This window comes from Cebus imitator, unplaced genomic scaffold, assembly GCF_001604975.1.
Source record: "Cebus imitator isolate Cc_AM_T3 unplaced genomic scaffold, Cebus_imitator-1.0 Scaffold19, whole genome shotgun sequence".
NCBI lineage: Eukaryota > Metazoa > Chordata > Mammalia > Primates > Cebidae > Cebus > Cebus imitator.
Genome location: NW_016107334.1, coordinates 475,471 through 485,958, shown reverse-complemented (window position 1 = coordinate 485,958; position 10,488 = coordinate 475,471). Strand labels below are relative to the sequence as shown.

General features: G+C 53.5%; 1 protein-coding gene across 3 annotated transcripts in view; it reads right to left on the bottom strand.

Annotated features, from left to right (window-relative positions):
- Positions 1–2,964: 2,964 nt before the first annotated feature.
- Positions 2,965–10,488, bottom strand: part of ARPIN (actin related protein 2/3 complex inhibitor) — a 12,417-nt gene continuing 4,893 nt past the window's right edge. For all 3 annotated transcript variants that reach the window (XM_017517297.2, XM_037734639.1, XM_037734644.1), the window contains 4 exons: positions 9,403–9,535; positions 4,711–4,917; positions 4,144–4,307; positions 2,965–3,057 (listed from right to left, as the gene is read on the bottom strand). In XM_017517297.2, coding sequence (XP_017372786.1) covers positions 3,049–3,057; positions 4,144–4,307; positions 4,711–4,917; positions 9,403–9,535 — 513 coding nt within the window. In that variant the 3' untranslated portion in view covers positions 2,965–3,048. The remainder of the gene's footprint in view (positions 3,058–4,143; positions 4,308–4,710; positions 4,918–9,402; positions 9,536–10,488) is intronic.

Genomic DNA, 10,488 nt, shown 5'->3' with positions numbered 1-10,488 from the left:
GCAAGCTGGACATTGGTGGAAGAAAAGAAATTCAGATGGATAGAGGAAAGGGACCTCCCAACAAGAAGAGCCCAGGCCAGACAGTGGAAATGGGGGAGTGGCCTGCTCTGGGAGCAGCCAGCCCTCCATGGGACCCACACAGCACTTCCCAAACTGTTTCTCGGGACAGCTGTCCCATGAAATGCTCCTCACAAAAACGTGTTCTATGACCAAAGAAACGTGGGCAATACATAATCACACCCTGCCTTGAAGAGTCACGATAAACATTAGTATGTTCAAAGCTCTGAGAAATCCTACAGAAATGTTTGAAACATTACGTTTGTTCCAACTAATCAGATCATAGGAACACCACCACTTTTTGTTGCTAGCCCTGTTAACCTGTGGAAGATCCCTCGGGCTGGTCTGCAGGGATTGTCCCAGAGCTCATAAGGAGGAAGTGAGCAGAGAAAGGATGGCAGTGAAGATGTGATGAGCCCTGAGTTGTGTTAAGGAATTTGAACTTTTCATCTGGGGAGTAATAGGATCCAGTCTAGCTCCAGAAAGCCACACGGGGGCCCCTGGAAGCTGGGTTTCAGCCCTGCCTTATTTCCTTAGCTCCCCACAGGTGTATCTGTTGGTTTTGCCCCCGAATGCCCCTCAAACCATTAACTTCTGTCCATTTCCCCTGCCACTGCTGTAAAGCAAACCCCTCCAGCCTCGCACCCAGGCAACGGCAGCCGCCTCCTAAAGCAGCTCCTGGCCTCCAGTCGCTCTGCAGTCAAGCGATCTTTGAAACACAGATCAGATCTTATCACTCTCCATGGGATCCCTGGCTTCCGGGATAGTCCTCAGTTCCTTACCACACCTAAGGAGGCCATGCCCACTCTCCAGCCTCATCTCACACATAAGCCCCCATTCACTGAGCTCCAGCCGTGAGTTGCCTTTCCTTCCTGAAGCCCCTGCAGGATGCCCCACCCTTTCTGTCGCTTTAGGACCTCTGCTATTGACACATTGGGCCTCCTTGTTTGGAATGGTGCCCTGGCCATTTATTTGCCATACCCTTTGGCCACAGTGCTTTAGACAGCAGGATGTCCCCACTGGGTGACTCAACCCCCGGTCAGTGTCCCCAGCAATCCTTCTGCTCAGCCACCTCCCTGGCCACCCCCATGGATGAGGCTCCAGCATGGCCTGCCTGAGAGAAAGTCCCATTCAGACACAGAACACGAGTGAAGCAGCTACCACATCCTCTGGCCCCTGTATCCAAGACCTTTCTGAAGGGCAAGGAAGCAGGGGACGGCGGAAGGAACATAGGGTTTGCTTTTGACAGCTGTGGGTTTGAATCTCGATTCTGCTACTCATTAGCTGTGTGACTCTGGGCAGGTTGCGTAACCTCTCTGAGACCCTTTTCCTGCTCTGTAATATAAATAGTTCAGTAGTTGAGAATGTGGGCTTTGACATCTGGGTGCTTGGGTGTCAATTCCTCTTGCCACTGTATACTATCCTAGAGCTCTGAGCTTTAGTCTCATGAAAAATGGGGCTAATAATCAGTATCTCATGGACTGTTGTGACAAGTAAGATCTCCCAAGTGCTGAGCACAAGTATGAGTCATTATTATCATGGAAATCATTTGGCATTGTGTTTTGACACATTCAAGGGACTCCATAATTATGAGTTCACCACCACCCTCTCTTTTCCCAAGTCAAGCAGGATCCACCAAGTCCTGATGATATGGAGACTTCAGCTCCAGGCATCACAGACCTGGGTGTGGGTCCCAGCATACAGGCAGTGCTCATGACCCAGGAGAAATGGCTTCCTTCTCGCAGGAACATGGCTCAGTTGAAAGGACGTTTACACTTGGCAATAACCCAGTCAGGGTGGAGGAGTTCCTTTCTGAAGATTTACTCATTCATAAAAAGTTCTCCAGATACAAAACAACAGCAAAGGTATTCTCGTAACTGCAGCCTGGCAGAGTGAGTCTGAGCGATGTGGACCAGCCAGCCACACCTGGAAACGCTGTTGGCCTCTCTGGAATGGCATTTACCAGGAAGGCAGCCAGGGGTATCAGATGACAGGAACCCCCAAGGGGCATGGGATCAGTGGGGGAATAAGAAATGGCCACTTGCGGGGTAAGGGTACAGGGGACCTGAAGGCTTGAGGCGGGAGAGTAGAGTCTCCAATACAGAGTGCTGAGGATAGGGCGGTGGGGAAGGAAAGCAGGAAACAATGAGAAAAGAGGAAGTGCCCCGCTAACTTCTCTTAGCCACTCTGCATTTAGACAAGGGGTATTCCCCATGCTTCACTGAGACCAGGCCCAGTTCCTCTCAGGCTACCCTGGGCTCTCTCCCACCACCTGCCTTCAAAAATAAGGCTGCCATCAGGGCCAGGGTGGTGATGAGGCCAGGGGCAGTGGCTCACGCCTGTAATCCCAACACCTTGGGGGGCCGATGTGGGTGGATTGCTTGAGTCCAGGAGTTTGAGGAGAACCTGGGCAACACAGGGAGAACTCCATCTCTAATTTCTCTTTTTGAGACAGAGTCTTACTCTGTTGCCACGCTGGAGCGCTGGAGTGCAGTGGCACAATCTCAGCTCACTGCAGCCTCCGCCTCCCAGGTTCAAGAGATTCTCCTGCCTCAGCCTCCCGAGTAGCTGGGACTACAGGTATGCATCACCACGCCTAGCTAATTTTTGTATTTTTTAATAGAGACGGGGTTTCACCATGTTGGCCAGGATGGTCTCGATCTCTTGACCTCGTGATCCGCCCGCCTCAGCCTCCCAAAGTCTAATTTTTTTTTTAAAGGGTCCTCATGTAATGTCTGGGAAGGCTAGACTCACATGCAGGGAGGGGCCGTCCATGAGCCACAGCATGGGGCTCCATCACCAACACAGTGGTCATGGGTTTGGTTCTAGCAGAGCTTGTTCAAAGAGTATTCCAAGGTGGCTGTGCGGAAGAACCAGGTAAGACTTGGCAGACTGTCCTCTCCAGCTCCAGAGTAGAAGTTCATGGAAGAGATTCTCAACAATGCTACCAAAGGTGCTGGTGGCCCTGGAGGCATTTATGTCCCACTCACCTCAGTCATCCTAGAGAAATCCCAGGGGAAAAGTAAAGAGATGTGGAGAGAGCACGTCGTAAGTGTCGCTGCAAGTTATCAGACAAACAAGGGTTCAATTGCGTGGTCCCTTTGGGGCCCGTGAGTGCCTGCCTGGGCCTCGCCTCAGTACAGCTGGCCCCACAGCTGTAACTGTTTTTCCGTCCAAGACTCACTTTATGAAGACAAAAAGGAATCCAGACACTCTCAACTGCCTGCCCTTGCTTTCTCTGGCAAAAGACATCTTCTCCATCACCTAGCTAAATAGCCCATTTTTCTGTGACTTCTCTGCTTTAGATGTTCATTTTGGGGCCTTTTGACATCAATTCAAATCTTTGGGTAAAATATACTTCAGAAAAACAACTGTGAACCTGGGCAACATGGCAAGACCTCGTCTCTACAAAAAATAAAAAAATTAGCCAGGTGCGATGGCGCATGCCTACAGTCCCAGCTACTTGGGAGGCTGAGGTGGGAGGATCACTTGAGCCCAGAGTTCGAGGCTGCACTGAGCCATGATCGTGCCACTGCTCCAGCCTGGGTGACAAAATAAGATTCCATCTCCAAAAAAAAAAAAGAAAAGAAATGAAAAGAAAAGCAATTGTGAATAGGCTGAGTATCAAAAAGGGGACTGACTCAGCAAAAGAACATCCAGTATGGACCACGTCAGCCATTCTCCAGACGCTTCAGGCCGGGAACCCAAATCAAAGGAGGAAAGCTACACATTCAGCTGCTCAACTGCCTCAACGTGGCCAATGCGTTCACCTGAAGTGGAAATGTTTCGAGACTCAGTGAGACTCCTCTGCACCCCTCCTTCCTACCACTCGGGAATCTCAGGGGCGTCACACAGTTAGTTCAGAGCCGACTTTGAGAAAGGCCCCAGGATGTCATTCCTCACACCTTAAAGGAATTCTCCTGGTGCTAACATACTCCCAGGAGTTTCGCAGAATTCCACTAAAGCCGGGGGCTAAGATTCATCCTGTGGCCTCTTCATCCTCCCCGCAAACTCAGCCAGTATGTGCTACCCTCCTGCAAGAGACTCAACCTCCCCCACTCCAGGAGCACCTCCATGCTGACTCACCCACTCCTCGTCCTCTGCCCCATCCCCCTGCTCTCGGGTCTCCGCCGCAGCCCCCTCCGAACACTTCTGGGCCATGATGTTGTCTGTCCAGGATGCCCCTGTCTTTCTGTCGCCAGCAAAATTACACTTGGTCACGGTCCCAGCCTCAAGTTTGGCCAAAGACTCTGAAAGAAGAGATGAAGTTGAATGTCCTTTGTCCCTGTGGGGGAAACATAGTGAGGGCTGGGCCCCTTCTGGTGGGTCCCCTAGGCCTGGGTTAAACCACTGTTTCCTCCAGGCCTAGGTGTGGCCAGTGAGGCCCTAGGGGACCCAGTGGGACCCCCAAGGTATGGTGGGGAGACGTCACTCACAGGAATTGTGGGATTGGGTGGCACCCCAGGACCCAGGCTGTTGGGCCTAATGGCCCCAGGGCACTTCTGCAGGGATTTAGGAGTCAATTTCAAGGGCTGGGTCATGTCCCCATGGAGGCCAGCCCTGCCTGTCCCATGAGCTCTGGGCACAAGGAGGCCGAGAGCCCTCATGAGCCACTCAGGAACGGCAGGCCAGAGTGAGGGTTGCACTGCTCACCCAGGAAGGGACCGTCACCCCGCGTCTTCAGCCGCACTTCCGTCCCCAGCTCGAGCTCAATTGCCTCCATCTCCGACTCAGGCATCCAGAACGCCACCGTGTGGTCAGGGGTGAGGCGCTCCGTCAGCGCCAGCAGCTCTGGCTTGTTGACCAGCTGCTTCAGCGCCTCGGGCGTGAGCCTGTCAGTGTCCCCCTTGGCTTCTACCTCTGCAGGGACAGAACGCGGGAGGGTCATTATCACCGTGGTAGGAAGCACTTCCGCAGCACCCCTCAGGAGCCAGGCGAGAGCTGAGTGTTTCCAGGATCAGTCACCCGGAGGCTGGGACTCGGTGCCCGTTCTGCGAGTCCTCATCCAGGAACTCCACAGCAGAGGCGGACAGGCGTGGGCTGGGCCAGGCAGCCTGGCCAATAACTTGGGCAAGTTACATCACCTCTCTGTACCCGAAAACAGGATAAAATCGGTCCCTACCTGACAGGACCAACATGACGTATAGAGGAGATAAAGCACATGGCACAGCACCTGGCATGTGGAACCCTCAGTGGGCATTCACATGTTTTCACTATTCCCATCTTACAGATGAGAAAACCAGGGCTTAGAGAGGTTCAGTCATTAGCTCAAGGTCACACGGTGGTATAGGAGGCAGGATTCAAAGCACCCCAACACAATTCCACCTTCTCACTGAGACCCCAGTGGCCAGGCAGGGTTCTCTCCAGGCGCTCGGGGTCTCCCTGGCTGGGGTGGGGTCTGCTGGAAGCAGGAGTAAACTCTGGTAGTCCCCCTCCTCTCTGCTGGCCCTGGCAGAGTTCATGGGCTGAGGAAGGAGTCCTAAATCCAGGTGCTGGATTAGGGAAGGGGCACCCCTGGACTGTGAAGTGGGCCCAGCCTCACAGGGCTGGGTGTTCACAAGGCCACACCCCAGCACAGCAACCCCGGGGTCATCCCACAGGCTGACCGCGCCACGCCAAGCCCATCTGGCCACATCTCACTGGAGAACATCCTAGCCAACCCATGAACACGTTTCACAGAGCACATTCCATTCATGGTGTACAACCTCAGCCCACCTCTGCCAGGGATGTCTTCTGGGACTGCACAGATGGCTGCCCCCACCAGCTCCGCTCCATTCTCCTCGGTCGTCCACCCCGACACCCCTAGACAAAGCATCTCACCTTCTTTGCAAGATAACAGAAGCCATCAAGTGGGGCCCTCACTTCCCTGACACCACCTACCTGTCAACTCATTTTTTTCCTTTTTTTTTTTTTGACAGAGTCTTGCTCTGTTGCCAGGCTGGAGTGCCGTGGTGCGATCTTGGCTCATTGCAACCTCCGCCTCCTGGGTTTGAGCGATTCTCCTGTCTCAGCCTTCCAAGTAGCCAGGATTACAGGTGCACACCACCACGCCCAGCTAATTTTTATATTTTTAGTAGAGATGGGGTTTCACCATGTTGGACAGGCTGGTCTTGAACTCATGACCTCAAGTGATCCACCCGCCTCTGCCTCCCAAAGTGCTTCGGTTACAGGCGTGAGTCACCACGCCCAGCTGTCAACTTACTTCTGACCACACAAAACATCTCCTCCTTCTGTCTCAAAGAATAGAGGCCTCTCCTCCTGTCTCAAGCCAGCTCTCCTGCCTGGGCTGCAGACCCCCTCTCCTCCTGAGGACCTGTCTCTCCCTCCCCACTCCTCGACCCTTCCTCAAGGCCTTCCTGCGTTCTGGCTTTGACACCTGCTACTCCAGACCCTGTCTACCCCACCAGAGTCACTGGTGAGCTCTTTCCCTGCAAACCTCTTAGATGCTCCATATCTCAGACCTGACTAACTCTTGGGCAGTGCCTGACCCCATGCTAGCTCCGCACACCTGTTCCCTTTGGCTTTGCCAGAGTTATGACACCTTCCCCATCCCTCGGATCTTTCAGTGACTCCATCTCCTGCTCTTCCTTCTTTCTCCACCTCCTATGGCTGCAGTTTCCCACGACAGCCTGCTGGGCCCATTGCTTTTCTCCTCCTGGGTCACCTGGTCCACTTCCATAGCTTCAACACTCCCAAAGTGCTGCAGCCTAGTTCTCTCCCCAAGTTCTAGAACTGTCCACTGAGTCCTCAGAGGCCCTCTACCCAGCAGTGCTCCGGCAACTCAAACTCAGTGTGTTCCAGACAGACCTCCTCCCGGCAAACTTCTCGCTCCTCCATTCCCCTGAGCCTGGCACCCACGCCCAAGCCCTGGTATCATCACAGCTCCTTTCTCCTCTCCCTCCCTCAGTAGCTAAGCCAACACGGAGGCCACTGAGCCGCCTCTAGCTTGAGCTGCTCCAGGCTCTGCACCCCCATGGACGGGTCCTTAATCCCGGCCTTCTTTTTTTTTTTTTTTCTTGAGACAGAGTTTCTCTCCGTTGCCTAGGCTGGAGTGCAGTGGCACGATCTTGGCTCACTGCAACTTGCCTCTCGAATTCAAGTGATTCTTCTTCCCCAGGCTCCTGAATAGCTGGGACCACAGGCATGCACCAGCATGCCCGGCTAATTTTTTGTATTTTTACTAGAGATGGGGTTTCACCATGTTGGCCAGGCTGGTCTTGAACTCCTGACCTCATGATCTACCCACCTCGGCCTCCCAAAGTGTTAGGATTACAAGTGTGAGCCACGGCGCCCGGCCAATCCCAGCCTTCTTATCTCCGTCCTATGTGACCATCACAGCTTCTCCACAGGCCCCACTGGGCTCCGGGCTGTTTACCTCCCTGGGGATTTTCTTTTCTTTTTTTTTTGAGACTGAGTTTCGCTCTTGTTACCCAGGCTGGAGTGCAATGGCGCGATCTCGGCTCACCACAACCTCCGCCACCTGGGTTCAGGCAATTCTCTTGCCTCAGCCTCCTGAGTAGCTGGGACTACAGGCGTGCGCCACCATGCCCAGCTAATTTTTGTATTTTTAGTAGAGACGGGGTTTCACCATGTTGACCAGGATGGTCTCGATCTCTTGACCTTGCGATCCACCCGCCTCGGCCTCCCAAAGTGCTGGGATTACAAGCGTGAGCCACCGCGCCCGGCCTTCTCCCTGGGGATTTTCAAACACAGACCTGATCACATCACCTGCCTACTTGAAACTGCACACTACAGGGCTCCGCTGCACCCTTGGTGAGAGCTGCACTCCTCAGAGCCGCCCCTCCTGCTGCCCGCCCTGCATGGCTTCTCATACCTGGGTCAGGAATCCTGAAACTTCCAGGCCTTGGGCACCCACTGCCTCTGAAATGCCCTGCAAATGCCTGGCACAAGGCTGGCCTCTGCTTATCTTTTAGGACTCAGTACTGGCATTCCCCACTCCAAGGCATCCCCATCCCTGCCTTCCTGGGCTCAGCACCCTTCCCAGAACCCAGCCCAGGCCTGTCCTTCTCCTCTAAGAACATCTCAGGTATACAACCGGGTCTTGGTCATCCCTGGACCGCTCTGCATGTGGCACAAGGGCTGGCACATGATATAGATGCCTCATCCCACAACACACATGCCTAAAATTTTAAAAAAAGAAAAAAAATTCATGGCTGGGTGCGGTGGCTCATGTCTGTAATTCCAGCACTTTGGGAGGCCAAGGCGGGTGGATCACTTGAGGTCAGGAGTTCAAGACCAGCCTGGCCAACATGGTGAAACCCTGTCTCTACTAAAACTACAAAAATTAGCCAGGTGTGGTGGCTGATGCCTGTAATCCCAGCTGCTCAGAAGGGTAAGGCACGAGAATAGCTTGAATCCAGGAGGTGAAGATTGCAGTGAGCTGAGATTGTACCACTGCACTCCAGCCTGGGCGACAGAACGTGACTCTGCCTCAAAAAAAAAGGAAAAAGAAAAAAATCATTTGTTGAAATGTCATCACTCATGTGAAGGTAGACCTTCAGGAGGTGATAAGTCATGGCATGTGAGTGGGATGAGCGCCTTCGCAGAAGAGGCTGAGGAGAGCGCTGCCTCGCCTTCTGCCATTTGAGGACTCAGCACAAAGGCACTGTGTTCGAAGCACAAAGCCAGCCCTCACCAGACGCCCGATCTGCGGGACCCTGACTCTGGTTTCCCTACCTCCAGAACTGTAAGCAAGACGTTTTTGTTGTCAAGCAGGCGTGGTGGCACACACCTACAGTCCCAGCTATTCTGGAGGCTGGGGCAGGAGGATCACTTGAAGACTGTAGTGTCCTATGATTGAACCTGAGAACAGCCATGACTCTCCAGCCTGGGCTACACAGCAAAACCCAGCCACTAAAAATGCACAGATAAATCAAAATTTTAAAAGTTAAAACACATTTCTGTTGTTTATACATCACCCGGCCTAAGGTATTTTGTTGTACAGCACGCATGGCCTAAGACAGAACCCCAGAACCAAATGAGGATTCAGGTAGGAAAACGGAGACCACTGAGGCCTGGCCTGGGCTCTGCACAAAAGCAGGTGGAACCCAAAGCCAGGTTTGTGGGGGTTCTGTCAGACACAGGAAATGCCACGGGGTGGGAAGGCCAGCCTGGGCCCTGGGACTGAGGGGAGGGAACAGGGATCCTCAGAGTGAATGGGAGGCTGGAAGAGGCGCAGCCCCAGGGGTGGGTGGGGAAGCCTCAGGCCAGACACTTGGGCTTCCAAGCACACTGTGAAGACACTTTCCAGGGACCAGGAGGCTGAGGAGACTGCCACGTTTCGGGAGGGCCCTGAGGGAGGGAGGGAGGACAGGGGATACCTACTGTAGGAAGACATAAGGAAGCCCGTGTTCACTTTCCTGGTGGCGCTGAAGTTGGGCTCGATTTCATTTCCCTTGGCGTCGAATTGACGGCGATGGATGTGACTGGGCCGGATATACAGTACGTAGCAGCGCTCCTGGAGCCAGGCAGAGAGTGGGAGGCGGCCTCACCCACAGCACACACGCTGGGCTCTGGCTACAACCCCACTGACCTCACATCTACCCTGGATGCTGTCCTCAGTTCCCAAAGATATTCAAGCTGGGCAGATGCCCCCACCCAAATATTTATTCATTCATGCGTTCACAGGAGCACCTGCCACGCAGAATGAGCTGTGCTGGAAGTTCCTAACTGGGCAAGCCAGGGCTTCCACACGGCCAAAGACAAAAACTATATACAGAAAACCACAACTCAGCCGGGCACGGTGGCTCATGCATGTAATCCCAGCACTTTGGGGGACCAAGGTGGGTGGGTCGCTTGAGGTAAGGAGTTCGAGAACAACCTGGCCAACATGGTGAAACCCTGTCTCTATCAAAAATATAAAAAATTAGCTGGGGATGGTGGTGTATGCCCGTAATCCCAGCTGCTTGGGAGGTCGAGGCAGGAGAATCGCTTGAACCTGGGATGTGGAGGTTGTAGTAAGCCGAGATTGCACCACTGCACTCCAGCCTGGGTGACAGAGCCAGACTGTATCTCAAACAAGACAAAAACCATAACCCAAGCCAGAGGACCCCAAATACCATGAAGCAGGAATAGGCACTGCTGAGGTGGGCACTGAGAAGGAGCCCTGGGTGAGGGTAGCCACTCTGCGCCTTCCAACAGATGCAGTGCCTGGGACAAACCACTCAGTTTCCCCACCACATGGAGGTAACATGATATCTGTGGTTAAAAATATTATGAGGGTTTGGCCAGGCGCGACACCGGTGGCCCACACCTGTAATCCCAGCACTTTGGGAGGCCAAGGTGGGTGGATCATGATATCAGGAGATTGAGACCACCCTGGCCAACATGGTGAAACCTGGTCTCTACTAAAAATACAACAGATTAGCTGGGTGTGGCAGCACGTGCCTGTAATCCCAGCTACTTGGTTGG